General features: G+C 42.5%; 1 protein-coding gene across 1 annotated transcript in view; it reads left to right on the top strand.

Moving 5' to 3' along the window:
- The first annotated feature begins 357 nt into the window (after positions 1-357).
- LOC133447408 (F-BAR and double SH3 domains protein 1-like) overlaps positions 358-17196 on the top strand; it is a 42606-nt gene continuing 25767 nt past the window's right edge. Inside the window, exons 1-8 of the mRNA XM_061726080.1 lie at positions 358-378; positions 5814-5911; positions 6827-6872; positions 8536-8609; positions 11659-11803; positions 11896-12032; positions 13152-13215; positions 15879-16007. Of these exons, the coding sequence (XP_061582064.1) occupies positions 358-378; positions 5814-5911; positions 6827-6872; positions 8536-8609; positions 11659-11803; positions 11896-12032; positions 13152-13215; positions 15879-16007 (714 nt within the window). The remainder of the gene's footprint in view (positions 379-5813; positions 5912-6826; positions 6873-8535; positions 8610-11658; positions 11804-11895; positions 12033-13151; positions 13216-15878; positions 16008-17196) is intronic.

A 17196-nucleotide genomic window follows, 5' to 3' on the forward strand; every position in this document is an offset into this window, starting at 1 on the left:
CCCTGCTGCTCTCTGCTGCTCTCTGCTGCCCCCTGCTGCTCTCTGCTGCCCCCTGCTGCTCTCTGCTGCTCTCTGCTGCCCTCTGCTGCCCCCTGCTGCCCTCTGCTGCCCCCTGCTTCCCCCTGCTGCCCTCTGCTGCTCTCTGCTGCCCCCTGCTGCCCCCTGCTGCCCCCTGCTGCTCTCTGCAGGCGCTCCTGCAGGAAACCGCGGTGAGAGTCAGGCTGAGACGGCAGGAGAGATAAGGACAGGCAGAGGGCTGCACATGTGCGTGTGGGGAGGTGCTCAGGAAGCCCTGCTGAAAACTACTCAGATAGTGACGGACAGCCGAGGGCAGACACTGATTTCAAGCTTCCCAGCATGCAGCCACCACCCAGAAAGGTAAGTCAGAGAGTGTGACATGGAAAAAGAGGGAGGATGATAGAACTGTTAGAACATGTTCATACCTGCTGCTGTGTCACTGTGTGGTGGCGACTGTCAAAGGACATGGTCAGAAATGTCTCAGACAAAGAAAAGATGCAGTTTGAAACATAACTGTTTGTATGTGCGACCCTCTAGAGATTCCTGTCAGATGTGCAGCTCGAACTTCTTTCTTTTTGTCATCTGGACTTCTTTTTGTTTTAATATTAAGTAAGGCCCAGTCCCAATCCCCCCACTACCCTTACTTTTCAGCATAACCGCTAAATTGTGCGCGTTCCCGTGAGGGTAGTGGTGTCCCAATTCCTCTTTCATCTAGGGGGAGTGCACATATCGAGGGCTAGTGGGCATCAATCTAGCCCTACAGAGCGAGTGTGACAGACTCACAAGAGGGAACCCAAGAGCGAGACAGTGGTGGAGTGAAGAATGAATTTATTTAAGGGAAGGGGAAAAAGGGGGTCCGGTTAGGGCAGAGGTGGTTGCTGGCACGGGGAATGGCTGGCGTGGGGAGGAGAGGACGATGGAGGGCTGAGTGGAAGCCAGGGGTAGCTTGGAGCTGGAGGGTGGCTGGGAGAACAGGCTGGTTGGAGCTGGCAGATGATAATGGTCCTGGGGAACAGCAGAAAAAAGCAGTCAGTAAACAAGCTCAAAGAACAGCAAGAATTTCAACTAAGGTTTTCACTGGGATCGGCCTGAAGTGCGCACCACGGAGGTTTGACAACAATCTGGCGAGGAGTGGTGGAAAAGCCAGTGTAGATATACTGCAGTGGTGATGAGTTGATGGCAGGCAGGTGTGGAGACTGAGGGAGCAGATGAGCTGATGGCAGACAGGTGTGGAGGAATCCAGGAGCTGAGTGTGAGTGGCAGATGACCACACAAAACAAAACACAGGGAGTGACACAAGGAAACACAAGGGAGGGGAGAACACAGGGAAACACAGGGGAAGAGGGAGGTACAGCCATGGCTGTAACAGCGAGGGTTTTCAGATGCTGACTAGCTGACCGAGGGCTAGAAAAATTCCCCAGAATGCTTTTCGTCGTCATTTGCAGACTGAATCAAACGAAAAAACATGGCTTACATTTCTTATTTTTTTGTGAATAAAATCAATATTTTGAGTTAGTTTCTGCATAAAAATGCGTTTTGATTATATTTCTAGCGAGAAATATATGTTTTACTTTCATAATATTCACTCAGTGAATGTATATAATCACTCACTTGCTCGTTTTTCAGACCTCGCCAGAATAAAGGCTGATTTATGGTTCTGTGTTACACCAAAGCAGACCTACAGCGTAGGTTATGCGGCGACGCGCTGCGTACGGTACGCGTCGCCGCAAACCCTGCGCCATAGGCTCTCCGTCGATTTAACGCGGAAACATAAATCAGCTCCCGAGCCGGCGGCTCTAGATAGCCCCCGAAAACATTGGATCAAATTTCTTGGATAAACCGAGCCCAGGTTGGGGACGCCTGAAAAAATATTAAAACTTAATAAAGTGGCATATTAACAGCGCTACAGCAGAAATTAAGACTTGCTTTTAGCTCTGGGCTTCCTGATATGGTGTGACGTATGTGCAAACGTAACTACGCAGTCGCTTACGTACCCGAACGTAAACCACGCAGTGACGGAGCAAGCAAAATTTAGGGGTGGTGCTGAAAAGTAGGGGTAGTGGGAGTATTGGGACTGGGCCCTGGGAAGATTTCAAGTGCCCTAAAATCTGTGGCTTCAATTTTAGGGGTAATGGTAGTGTGTAAGGGCTAGTGTTAGAAACTAGGTGGTGTATTGGGATTGGCCCTAAATGTGCAAAAAAAGGTTCCCAGATAAGCAGTCAGTATACAGATTCCTCCGCTGCAGTCATGTTTGTTTCTGACCTGCTAGTGGAACGTCTCGGTCCCCGATCCAGAACCTGTGGGTCAGGGACCGCACGGGTCATTAGGAACCTTGTCTGCCCAGAGAACATCTAATGGTGCTTTTATACTAGTACCTACTCAGCGTGACTCCACTCGCCTCCACTCGCCTTGCCCTCGTTTCTTTTCAATACCCAGAGCAGAAGTAGGAGGTTGGAGTGAAGCTGCTGTGACGTATTTGATTGTGCATCTAAAGGAAGAAGACAACAACACTAAAGATGTAGAACCTGGAGGAGATGATAGATGTGCTGCTGGATCTGTGGCTTGTGTTTGATACCAAGTTCAAAAATGAGAGTGAGAGAAGCTTCAAGCGGCAACGCTTTTTTTTTTGTATGTTTGTCCTGGCACTGCTGAAAAGTCAGCTGGAGCCGTGAGCAGCTATGAAGAGACAGAGCTCCTGGTAGATCTGGTCGTTCCTTATCTCCGTCTAGATCCCTTTTTAATTCTCTCCTCAGCACCAGGTTTATGAACATCTGCACCTCAGAGTTGGATCATGAAACAGACTTTTACTGCCATTGCTGGTTGAATAAAATGAACCAGAATCCGTCAGAGTCTCTTTCTCTGATTTCCTCCTCCTGACTCAGACGTCTGACTCCAACCCCCCGACCAATCGGTGGTCTGTAGTGTGATGATGTCAGATACAGCCGACTCAGCAGCTTAGAACCTCGGCAGAATAGTTACAGAAAAGTATCTACTAGGCACGTTAGACCACGAGTGGGAAAGAACCAAACCGAGGCGAGTCGAGTCGGGCTGAGTAGGTACTAGTGGAAAAGCTCCATTAGGTGCGTAGAGGAGTGTTTCAGATCAGGCTCCTTGCCCTGTATGTTTAGATGTTTTCCTGATACAGCACATCTGATTCAAATAAATACGCCACCTCATCTCTGCTCTCCACTCACAAAGTACTGTACATATGCAGATCCAACACGTTCACGTAGAGCTCGGAAAGGAAGACTCTAAAGAAGCTGCTCCATCCTCCTGCAGCGGGTTTCACCATGGGTGAATTCAAGTCAGAGAAAACAGCTCCCTGGATGGGATGATTGTAGGATTTGGATGGTTGTCATGGTGGGGATTGTTTGTGGTATTGTTTTGTCCGATGTCTTTTAACTTACTGCTGGCTTCCTGTTCTCTCAACGAGACTCACACCTGGTAAAATAAACAATATCAAAAATCCTCTTCAAGGTCTGCAAAAGTCTGTTTATGACCAATTATCAATTTAAGTCTACGCACGGAAACCTTTAAACCAGGGATTCCCAAAGTGGGGTGCGCGCACCCCCAGGGGTGCGCAAGCTGCCTCTAGGGGGTGCGCGAGATGAAAAATGTAATGGCGGTCTGATCATTTTTTTTTTTTCCACACAATAAAGATGTGTAAATAAACATTTCCTTTGTAAAATTTTAAATCAAAAACTGCAATTTTAATGAATAAATAAATGCAGGCTATTCAAAATGCACGTCTGTAACGCCCGAAATGTAATAATGCCCACCATTTTTTCTGTAATTATTCTGTAGTAACTGGACTCTATCTACCAAATGAATTACGTTTGCTTAGTTTGTTTTGGTTTCATCAATTTGTGCAAATGGAGGAGGAGGAGAGACCTCATCTCATCATGTGCGCACTTCGGGTTTGCGCGATTCGGGTTTAGGAGCGCACCTCGGTGGCAAAGCTCTATTCTGGGGTGCCAATGACGTGATCTGTAGTTTGCATTATTCGTTTTGCAGAAAATGCAGAAAACGGCCTGATGGTTTTATTATAAAACCATCAGGCCAACCTTAAGCCAAATAGTCGCCTCAGTGGCAAGTTTCTTTCTGCAGTCAATCACTCGATTCTTTCTCTCTCTTCCTCTCTTCTTTTTTTCTACCTCTCCATAAAGTTACCGTCAATCCAAAACACTCGCGCTGTAGCGCGCGCTCGAGAGGGCGCGCATTGGAGCTGCAGCCTCATACTAGTGTGTGTGTCGGGGAGGAGAGAGGGGGGCGGGTGAAGGAGCAGAGGGGCGCCTATAATGACGTGCTGCTGTTATTAATAATATACATTACACACAAACGCTGTTAAATACAGAAAATGCACATTTCAAATCTTTTTCAAACATGAGCAACGAGAGGCTCCTCAGTCTCTCTGTGAGCGTCGTCGCTCTGACGGCTCTGGTCCTGTTGACGACTAAAAAAAGGCTCCACGGAGCAACTTGTAACAGGCAATGCTATCAGAATACGATGCAAACAGTTAATCTTGGATAACACATCTTTGTCGCAGGAGTCTAAGACTTCAATAATGGTCAATAATTGATGAGTTGTCTGAAGGCTGATTTATGGTTCCGCGTTACACCGACGCAGAGCCTACAGCGTAGGGTACGCGGCGACGCACACCGTACGTTGTGCGTCGCCGCATACCCCACGCCGTAGGCTACGCCATCGATTTAACGCGGAACCATAATTTAGGTTTAACAGTCCAGCTGCCGCGACACATCGCCTGACGGGGGGTTTTACATGCAAAAATAAGATTTTTTATTTTGAATTATTTTGAACATCATGATTACATACTAATAGCCTAGATTTTAAAATACAACATGTTAGTAAGACTATACCAAAAAACAAAAAAAAAGCATCAAATTTTTGGGTGGGGGATCGGGGGTGCGTCAACCGGGTTGAGACATAGAAGGGGGTGCGCGGCTAAAAAAGTTTGGGAACCGCTGCATTAAACCATAGACAGCAAAGGGTATCAAGGGCCAGGAATGGCATTTAGGCCTGTGTGGAAAAAATTGATTTTCCGATTCTAAATCGATTCTTATATTAATTTCTGAAAATTGATTCATGTGTCTAAAGATCGTTTTTTTTTTTCATCATTACATTACAACTTTTGGTATTTTTTTGTTTATACCCAAAAAAGAATGTTTTGTTGGACACGAGAATAACTAGTGCCATGTTTTTGCCTTTAAATATGTTTAAAAGGTATGAAAACATTCAAGTTTTCAGGTATAATTGCATAAATTGTCTATATTTCATTACTTTACTTTACTGTCTTGGGGTTACATTTGCATAAAATGCTAAAATTCTAATTCTCAAAAATTAAAAACTGAAATAGACCGAAAAAATGGAAAAAATTAAAACGGAATGTGGGAAAAAATAAAAGCGATTTCATCCGTCTCTGTTTCCTCCCTGGATCTGTTTGGTAATTCTGACCCACATGATGTTTCTGAAAGCAGTTCTATCAGCATTCTGGGAGCTGATTGGTCCTTACAGCATCATTAGCTGCAATACTTTGTTGCAGAACTACAGTCATATCATTCATGCAACAGCTGAAAAAACAGTTTTAATAACAATAACCGAAATCAATATCGGAATCGAATCGAATCAAATCTTGATAATCGATTCTGAATCTTAAGAATTGGAATCGAATCGATTCTTGACATTTGAATTGATCCCCAGCCCTAGTCACATTCATGTGTTCATACCGTGCTCACCTGTACCTCCGGGGTTTGTTGGGGTTTGTGACCTGTCTGCAGGTAAAGGAGAGCCAGCAGGTGAAGCTGGTGTTCTCAGAGCAGCTCAGCAAACTGCAGACCAAGCAACACCAGGACTCTGAACTGCTGGAAGAAATCAGGTGGCCGTTCTTATCTCAGCGGACCTCGGGGGTTGGAATCAGAGTCCTGCACGGGTCCAATTTTCAAGATCCGCCCCGCCCCGACCTGCAAACCCGCACATCAGCCCAACTAGTACCGCAACCCGATCCGACCCGAAACACGACCCGCAGCCTGACCCGTAACCAGGATTTAAAGTCATCATTTTGGGTTATATTAATATTAAACAGCAATACAACACAGTTCAGCTGCCAGTGAGTGAACAACAGCCTGACTTCACCTCCATCATCAACCCTCTTGTGTTCTTCTCCCAAACGAGTGTAAAAGACCTCGTTTGTTACGTTTAAAGCTTTTAAACTTTGAATCTCTGACTGTGTAATAGAGTTACTTCCTGTCCAACCTTGAGCGACGTTCAGCAGTTACGAGCCGCTACGTCTCGTGAGGAGAAAAGTAATCCATCAGGGAAACTAGATGGTACTCTCCACTCCGCAGCTTTACTCTCACGTTTTCCGCCATTTTTGTTTTGCTAACCCGGAAATGGTTGCACGCCTGCGCGGCAAATGACCCATAAATGGCACGGTACAAGCTGCAGTCACAGCCTTACAACCAGATTACAATTTATGTTTTTATTTTATTGTATTTATTATTTTATATTAATTCTGATGTGTCAATCCGACCCGCATGCTATTTTTTACACTCAGATCCGAAACAGGAATTTTTTATTTTTTAAAAAACCACCCGCAAATCAGCTGTTTTTTGCACAGTACCCGACCCAGTGCAGGACTCTGGTTGGAATGACACCCTGCCGCAGCACCCATCAAGACAGTCAGCGATAGCCAGATAAAACAATAAACCCAATAAAAGCCGTGTTGGATTACAAGTTGATTCTGTGCCAAGTGTTTTTTGATTCAGTTTTGTTGTGTTCTGTGTTCCCCAAGGTCCTTCAGTAAGCAAAGAGCAGCTATAGAGAAGGAGTATGCTCAGGTGAGTACACAGAAATCTATTTTAGTCCACCGTTGGTTTCTGGCACCTTTTATTGTTTACTGGAAAAGCTGCATTCTATTGATTTGAGGTCCTATATTGGTATCTGAGTGCTTGTTGCTCTGCCCTGCATCTGAGCCCCCCCCCCCTCTGTTAAACCATCAGTGCAAAAACAAACATTGGAGGCAAAAATAAATGGACAGGGAAACAGAAAAAAGGTGAAGACATGGAACTGACGTCAAGACTAGAAAATACCTCATGGTGCTCGGATCGTTGAAATGCTAAGTGGATGTCTTAGGCAACAGAAATCCAGGTGGAAGAAAGAAGAGATGGAAGAGGAATCATCATGGACAGAGAAGCCACACATGGCTTGTTTCAGATTAGATTAGATTAGATTAGATTAGTCCTTTATTCATCCCTCAGTGGGGAAATTGGCTTTGTGCAGCAGCAGTACACACATGCAGTGAAAGAAGGATGAAAAATGCTGACACTGAGTAATACAAGCCAGATTCCACCATACCGGACAAGACCTCAGCTGCAGACTGTGCAAAGATACCCCAGAGGAAATGCAGGACATAACGGAGGGATGTCAAATTCTGGCAGGTCATGCATTCATTCAAAGTATCTGGAATAATGTACAGGAACATCTGCAGTGAGAATGGATTGAAAATCCCAAAACCAAGATGGGCAACACCTCCAAAAGCAGAGCAAAACTTAGTTTGATTGCACTTTATTTCAGTTTTTACATTAATCAAACCCATCGAAGTCCTCATCCTCTGTTTCTGCATTAAAGAGCTCCGCTAAATAGAAAGAAGAGTTTCCTCGCTGTCAGAGTCACTTTCCGTGCCGTGCGGCGCCTCGGAAATGCCGGCTTTTGCGAAAGCTCACAAAATAGTCCCAGCAGACACGTTAGCCCACGCATCAACAATCCATCTGCAAACTGTGGGATAACTTGCCCGGCACTGCCTTCCACTCTTGGTGAAACTGTTCCCCCTCAGTCATCCATCGCTCCCACGCTGCTGCAGCCTACGCCGAAGGGTACGGGACGACGCGCACGTACGGTGCGCGTCGCCCCGTAACCTACGGCGTAGGCTACGCTGTAACCTACGGCATAGCCTACGCTGAAGGGTACGGCGTCCGCCGTACCCTTCAGCGGACGCCTTACAATAATACAATGGGCGCATTGCGTCATCGGCCACGCGAAACATTTAAAAAGAAAAATAAGAAGTTTACATGCGCCTAATGGTCGTCAAAATACGGTATAATTACCATGTGTACAGGGATAACCCTGTATGCTCACGCATGGAAACAGATTATTCCGAATGTTTCAGTAACCGGAATATTTGGACTGCATGTAAACGTAGTCATTGTTCTGGCTGACAAACTTAAAAAGAAGTAGCAAGAGCCAATGCCATCGCATGTAACAGCAACGTCAAGAAGGTGGAACACAAGAAACTGGAGGAAATAGACAAGATGTGGACGGTGAAGACGACATTGGTGCCAGTGGTGGTTGGAGCCCTCTGACCTGTGACCTCCAACCTGGGAGAGTTTCCTTCTGATCTGATCGCCATCAGAGTACAAGGAGAAAAAAATAGATCCGGAAAAAACACACACATGCTTGAAATGTCTTTGTGTTGGTTTGTGAAGTTTCAAACTGCTCTTCAAGGCTCTACAGAGATTGGCCGTCCAGCACCAGAAGCGAGACTGGCAGAGAGGAAACACAGACGCCGTCACATCCGGGTAAAGAACACTCACCAACATGTTCACAAGCGCTTTGGTCAATGTGCCGTTGTTTTGCAATGATAAGCTTAAAATCGTATCCGACCAAATCAAAGTAATAATATATATCATTAAATGATTATAGTCAGAATGAAATCAAATTTGCATTATGAGTTTCCTATATATAAGTTTTAACCCACCCAGCTAAACATAAATGACAGAGACAAGCGCATGACCTCAAAATAAGGAGAAAAGTGACATTGTGTTCTGCTTTGAGAAGACAATGTTTATGTTAATGTCTAGAGCAGACCAGTTTAATTAGATGCTCTAATGAAGTGAACAAATCATAATGGTTTACAGCAAACCACAAATACAGGATAACCATTTACACCAAATCACAAATACAGGATAACTGTTTACACCAAAACACAAACGCAGGATGACTGCTTACACCAAAACAAAAACACAAATTCAATTCGGTCGCTGCCGCCGTTTCCTTTGCCGAGATCGCAACCAAAGCAATGTTATGATCTCCTCTTCTTCCAATGTTAGGAGGTCAGCATATAGCAGACATCCCAGGGCTCCAGACTAACTTTTTTCACTAGGAGCACAGTAGCCCCTAACTGAAAATTTTTAGGGGCACAATCAGAAATTTTAGGAGCGCACATCGTTTATCGACACGCTAACCAAATGTTTACATTTCAAACTACATTTCAGTGTATTAGTAATGCGTATTTCATAATAGATTAATGAATCACCACAATGTGCTGTTTCAAATGCAGTGTTACATTTTATTGTGCATTTTTAAAGATGCCGCAACATAAAGTAAACTGACAGCACCATTGCTGTCATTATATATAAAAAAACATACATTCACATGATAAAAAAGTGCTTGGTAACAAAGTGCTTAGTAACCTTTCAGCCATGAATTTAACTGTTAAACACAGTACTTAACAAATGTACAAATATTGGGGGTACTGGCCAATAACATTTCCCTACTTGTGTCTTTACTAAAACCCTGAACTTACACCAGTCGACCAAATTCACTGCTTTCACTCAAATAACTAAGGATCTTACCAAGAAATATTCTTATTTCTAACCTAAAAATGCCATTACACCTGATAACACACATCACTTAAAAGGTTAGGTGTTTTTCCCACATGTTAAAATTTAACTTTCATTTGTGTCAAGCAAATTTTAAGTTCTAGTTAAGTTTTAAGTTAGAGTTTTGGCAGTGTTCAAAATAAAATGATGAGACCTGCTGTATTGGAGAACATTTTCTTTTTTTTTTTTTTCTTTACCGGGTGAAGGCTGATTTATGGTTCCGCGTTACAACAACGCAGAGCCACGCCGTAAGCTACGGCGTGGCTCTGCGTCGATTTAAGGCGGAACCATAATTCAGGCGGGGAACATATCGGAGAACAACCAGAAGAATATAGAGTGGATTAAAAATAAAAGCACTGAGCTACATGTGTCTCCCGTCTGGGCCACTGCAGACTCATTGCCTGAGCAAGATGTTACTAAAACCAAACATACCCGCTGTCTCTTTCTTATGTGCGCGCCGCGGCGGCAGCGTGTTGTGTCGCATTAAATGTGGTCCGGGCGTAATACCTGCTTTGAGCTGGTGAAATTAAACGAAAAAAAAAAAAAAAAAAAAAAAATAAAGAAATAGATCCCCCAACTCATTCCCTTTCACACTCATTGGCCTGCAATATGCGGGTTCATTGACGCACCCCTTCCATATTTAACGTGTAAAAAAAAAAAAAAAAAAAAAAAAAAAAAAAAACACTGGCAGATATACTGGTCGCACGTGTGCGAGTGGACATGAAATTCAGTCGCACATACTCAAATTTTGGTCGCAAAATGCGAGCATTTGGTCGCAGTCTGGAGCCCTGCATCCACACAGGCAGGTGGAAGCAGCAGTGGGATGATCATGGGGGGGACTACAGGTCAGCATGCAGCTCCTGAAGCTCCGGCCTGCAAACATGCACAGAAGAGAAAAGAGGGGGCAGACCAGCACAAATACAGGATAACTGGATACCTGTTTACAAATAGAGGATAACTGTTTACACCAAAACACAAACACATAGAGGATAACTGGCACTGCCCCTTGTCAACCTTTCCCCGACCCTGCACCTAACCTGGGACTTGCTGATTGGGCCGGAGCTTCGGGAGCTGCATGCTGGCCTGCGGTCCCCACCTCTGGTCATCCCGTTGCTGTTTCCACCTGCCTGCTGTGTGCTGTTGACCTCCGGCAGGAGGGTCCCCCCTTACGATCCAGGTCCTGGTCCAGGTTTCTTCCCTCCTAAAGGGGAGTTTTTCTTGCCACTGTTTGGCTTAAGGTTTTTCTCCCACTAGGGGAGTTTTTACCTGCCATTGTTTATGTAATAATTGCTCGGGGTTTATGTTCTGGTCTCTGGAAAGCGTCTACAGACAACTTTTGTTGTATTAGACGCCATATAAATAAAATTGAATTGAATTGAATAACTGTTTACACCAAAACACAAATACAGGATAACTGTTTATACCAAAACACAAATATAGAATAACTGTTTACACCAAAACAAAAACACAAATAGACGATAACTGTTTACACCAAAACAAAAATACAGGATAAAATATAGTTTATTGGACTTCCAACCATTGACATTGTATTTTTTCATCCTCCCTTCTCTCCCTGCTACAGATCTTGGCAGATGTTGCACATGGTGAGGGAGGGAAATGTTTAATCTGGCTGTGACAAAGAGACAGTTGTGCATCCAATACATTCAGCTGTTTTTTAAGATGCCTGGTGGAATATGATGCCATTATCACAGGTTAAATTTAATGATTATTGTGTCTATGAGAAGTCCATCCACTTCGTATCCACTGGGCAGAGAGTCCTTATGTTCCCCGAGTGGTTGTGTGGTCTTCTCAAAGAGATTCTTAAGCAAGTTAATTATGCCGGATAACTGTGCATCTAAGAAGCATTCCTGTGATAAAGCAGAACTGTTTCGTTGTTTGATACTCCGCAAGAATGGATGGTTGAGTCATCTGAGGCAAATCCAGTGACAGTGTGTATGATTTTCAGGAGTGTGTTTGGTGTGTGGCGGTCTCTGGTAGATGCCACAGCTCACACCGCTGCATCACGACTTGCTGCTGCAGAAGAATACCGCAAACTGATCGGACTAGCCTCCAGAAGTCTCCACAATGCCAAGGACATTCGGGCTAAGAGAGTGAGTCAGAGAGGTTCAGACACACCCGAGTCCCTCAGAAGCTCAGCAGATGTATCCTCCAGAGGAATGACCTGAGAGTGCATGTGTGTTAGGGCCTGGAAAGACTGCAGAGGGTGCAGGGGGAAGTGGTGGAGGCGCTGCGGGAGCTGCACAGGGTCAAGAAGAGCTACCACCAACTCAGTCACATCACCAACATAGCCAGAGAAAAAGCTGCAGATGCACAGACCAGGTTGGTGTTTATGTTGTCCTATTTATCCTCCACACACACACCACACACCACACACAAGGAACTGGATGTACATGCAGGTTCAAGAGGCCATCGGTATGGCAAGCCGTTTTAATATTTAACAGCTAGACTGGATATGTGTTGCAGATATCCGCAATTCAAATCTTCCTAGTCAAAAAGAGCATTTCAGATATCTACAATTACATTCTTCCTGTCCACAATTGTCATTTCAGATTTCCACAACGTCATTCTGTCCAGGATAAATGACGTCTCTTTTGTCATTCATGTGTTTGGGGTTTCTAATTACAGATATCTACAATTCAGTTGCAGATATCCGCAATGTGAATTAGGGATATCTGCAACTGAATTAAGACTAGCTGTAATTCCAGTTTCAGATATCTACAATTTAATTCTGACTTCTCATAATTCCAGTTCAAGATATCTTTAATTCCCCTCAATTCAAGATATCTACATCATCCTTTTTAGATATCTTAAATTAAGTTTTGACTAGTCAGAATAAAGTTGTAGATATCTTGAACTGGAATTATGACTAGTCAAAATGACGTTGTACATATCTCAAACTGGAATTACAGATTGTCATAATTTAATTGTAGATATCTATTATCAAGTTATGGATATCTTGAAATGAATTTTAATTAGAGATATCTCAAATTGGAGATATCTTTAACTTCCATTCTGCCAAGTCAAATTGAATTGAAGTTTTGACTAGTCAAAATGACATTATAGATATCTTTAATGACAATTCTGATTAGTCATAATGTAATTACGACTAGTCAAAATACAGTTGTAGATATCTGCAATGTTAATTCTGGATAGTCAATCTTAGCCATTACATGTTAAAAAGGCTTGCCATACACCGGTCCATCGTGGGGCTGAATAAGAGGAAAACCTCAAATCGTGTCACTGAAAACCAAAAAAAACATGCACTAAGCTTTGCTTGACCAACAAACCAGTAATAATGTTATGTACCCCGCATTTCACGCAACACGTGAAATGTCACAAGATGGACCAATTACAATATTTTGGTATCGTGTTTCATGTAATATGTTATATCTATTACTTGTGTCTTATTTGAAGCGTATGTGTTTCTCTGCGTTCCAGAGCTAGAAAGAGTGAGCATGGGATTTTCCACTTCAAAATTGGACTACAGAAAATGACGGCTAAGGTGAACGAGTAGAAGCATTCCTAATGTTCCGGAGTGCCGTCTCTTTTTTGTGCTGTATATTACATTTCTTTTCTTTTCCTTCAGACTGTGACATCTGTGTTACTTTAGTCGCTGTGATTTCTTTATCACGTTTGAGTACCAGTGGAAAGTTGACGGTATTTAAACATGAACTGAAGTTCAGATGTGTTCACATTAAAGGATACTCCTGCTTTTATGGGTTCACTTACTCTTTGTGCCAGCAGCCTGCAGGTTTAACGGATGTGTTCAGTAGAGAAATTATGATTGATCGTGCGTTATCAGCTGGAGAACTTGTTATTGTTACTATTACCATAAAATAATTCAAATTGTCAGTAAAGAAACTAACAACAATAGATACATATAAAACTTATTTAATTATTATTAAATAAATAAATAAATAATGTAGATAGTATATGTATATATATATACAGTATATATATATATATATATATATATATATATATATATATATATATATATATATATATATATATATATATATATATATATATATACAGTGGGGAGAACAAGTATTTGATACACTGCCGATTTTGCAGGTTTTCCCACTTGCAAAGCATGTAGAAGTCTGTAATTTTTATCATAGGTACTCTTCAACTGTGAGTGATGGAATCTAAAAAAAAATCCAGAAAATCACATTGTATGATTTTTAAGTAATTAATTTGCATTTTATTGCATGACATAAGTATTTGATACATCAGAAAAACAGAACTTAATATTTGGTACAGAAACCTTTGTTTGCAATTACAGAGATCAGACGTTACCTGTAGTTCTTGACCAGGTTTGCACACACTGCAGCAGGGATTTTGGCCCACTCCTCCATACAGATCTTCTCCAGATCCTTCAGGTTTCGGGGCTGTCGCTGGGCAATACGGACTTTCAGCTCCCTCCAAAGATTTTCTCTTGGGTTCAGGTCTGGAGACTGGCTAGGCCACTCCAGGACCTTGAAATGCTTCTTACGGAGCCACTCCTTAGTTGCCCTGGCTGTGTGTTTGGGGTCGTTGTCATGCTGGAAGACCCAGCCACGACCCATCTTCAATGCTCTTACTGAGGGAAGGAGGTTGTTTGCCAAGATCTCGCGATACATGGCCCCATCCGTCCTCCCCTCAATACGGTGCAGTCGTCCTGTCCCCTTTGCAGAAAAGCATCCCCAAAGAATGATGTTTCCACCTCCATGCTTCACGGTTGGGATGGTGTTCTTGGGGTTGTACTCATCCTTCTTCTTCCTCCAAACACGGTGAATGGAGTTTAGACCAAAAAGCTCTATTTTAGTCTCATCAGACCACATGACCTTCTCCCATTCCTCCTCTGGATCATCCAGATGGTCATTGGCAAACTTCAGACGGGCCTTGACATGCACTGGCTTGAGCAGGGGGACCTTGCGTGCGCTGCAGGATTTTAATCCATGACGGCGTAGTGTGTTACTAATGGTTTTCTTTGAGACTGTGGTCCCAGCTCTCTTCAGGTCATTGACCAGGTCCTGCCGTGTAGTTCTGGGCTGATCCCTCACCTTCCTCATGATCATTGATGCCCCACCAGGTGAGATTTTGCATGGAGCCCCAGACCGAGGGAGATTGACCGTCATCTTGAACTTCTTCCATTTTCTAATAATTGCACCAACAGTTGTTGCCTTCTCACCAAGCTGCTTGCCTATTGTCCTGTAGCCCATCCCAGCCTTGTGCAGGTCTACAATTTGATCCCTGATGTCCTTACACAGCTCTCTGGTCTTGGCCATTGGGGAGAGGTTGGAGTTTGTTTGATTGAGTGTGTGGACAGGTGTCTTTTATACAGGTAACGAGTTCAAACAGGTGCAGTTAATACAGGTAATGAGTGGAGAACAGGAGGGCTTCTTAAAGAAGAACTAACAGGTCTGTGAGAGCCGGAAGTCTTACTGGTTGACAGGTGATCAAATACTTATGTCATGCAATAAAATGCAAATTAATTACTTAAAAATCATACAATGTGATTTTCAGGATTTTTTTTTTAGTTTCTGTCACTCACAGTTGAAGAGTACCTATGATAAAAATTACAGACTTCTACATGCTTTTCAAGTGGGAAAACCTGCAAAATCGGCAGTGTATCAAATACTTGTTCTCCCCACTGTATATATATATATATATATATATATATATATATATATATATATATATATATCATAGAAATAAATGAATATGAATTAAAAATGGTTATTGTTGCAAACTATGATAACTATACATTGTTTGAATTTGTTGATGTTATAAAATGTATGAATATGTATTGTTTTTATTCATATCTAAATCTTAAATGGAATTACTTTTTATTTTTTCTTTATTTTCTGTTTTCCCTTTCTTTTTTCTATATGCTACCTCTTTAGGTTTGCTTTTAATTTTTTATTGTAATGTACTGTGTATTATGGGAAGAATAGCTGCAGTTTTGCTGTAGCTCTAAAAACTCTAAAACTATAAAAAAAACTCAAACAAAGATCAGATCTGATTTGATCATAAATTAATACAAGAAACCAGTTAATTGAAAACAAACCATCTACATTCTGTCTTACCATTGCAGTATGAATGTACATGATTTTATATGACATAATTGTATCAGTTGTTAATAAATATTCACGATAAGACATGCCTGTGTGTCTGCAGCTCGGTGCCCGGCTGAAAGAGTGTGACGACCGTTTGACTGAAGTCCGTAACGAGTATCTCCTGACGTTAGCGGCGGTCAACACCCACCGGCAGCACTACCACACTCATGACCTGCCACTCATTATGGAGGTAACGTACACTCAGACACCTGCCCGGGCCCGGACGCCCAGCCCTCCACCACAACGGCTCACAGTTATTAACAGGTGTTTGTAGTAATGTGATCCCATCAGGTTTCTCCAAAATGATGTTAAATAATTTCAAGTTAGGGCCAGTCCCAATTAGGGATGGGTATCGTATGCATTTTCATCGAATCCGATTCCTATTTCGAATCCTCATTTCGATTCCGATTCTTTTCGAATACCGATTCCGATACCAGGGATTAAAGCAAAAAAAATATTTTTGACTGAAAAAAAATTTTCAGGCCAGTTCATATTCCCCCGTCATCTATGCACTGCACTTACTGTGAAAACCAGGTTTTTTCTTGCTTTAACATATATAAAGTGGTCTCCCCTCAGCCTGCCTGTGCTGATTATAAATAATATAATATATTACAAATAATAGCAGTGACCAAAACAGCTGCAGAAATACTGCAGGAATGACATAGCAGCAGTTAAATGCAGCCTTCTGTAAGCTTTAAATATCCACTGGGCTTACATCAAATACATCAAAACACAACAATAAAAACACTTTTCTGAACTTATCAATATGACTCTGTCCTTCACAGGATAAGTAAAATGGATCACTGCAAAAACTCACAATCTTAACAAGAATATTTGTCTTATTTCTAGTTAAAATGTCTCATTTTAGTAAAAAAATCTCATTACACTTAAAACAAGACTCATCACTGGAAAAAACAACAATTTTCACCTGTTTCAAGTAGATTTTCACTTGAAATAAGTAGAAAAAACAAGATTTTTTTTGCTTGTAATGAGAAGATTTTCCTACTTATTTCAAGTGAAAATTGGAAAAATGGATTTGGACCGTTTTTATTTCAGGGGGGATGCCACCCCCCCTCATCCCCCCTCTACTCGAGTACTGCCTGTAGCTATATTCTACATCTGGGCTGATGTGGACGTACAGATAGCAGCAGAGGATATTTCAGTTGCTATATGGCTGTCTGTCTGTACAGTCGGGCAAGTTCAATGCTATTAAAGCACTTTAAATCAAAGCATTTAGTTTTTTTTATATAAAATAAATACATTTCTATGCAGTTTAGAAGTTTTGGGGATGTCCCTTTTTGGCGCCTGCACTGCTGAAATCAGGCGTTCATTATTTATATTTCTGAAAGGTGGTAACCCTAGAGGCGACCTGCCGGGGG

The sequence above is a fragment of the Cololabis saira genome, chromosome 7, assembly GCF_033807715.1.
Source record: "Cololabis saira isolate AMF1-May2022 chromosome 7, fColSai1.1, whole genome shotgun sequence".
In the NCBI taxonomy this organism is placed as follows: domain Eukaryota; kingdom Metazoa; phylum Chordata; class Actinopteri; order Beloniformes; family Belonidae; genus Cololabis; species Cololabis saira.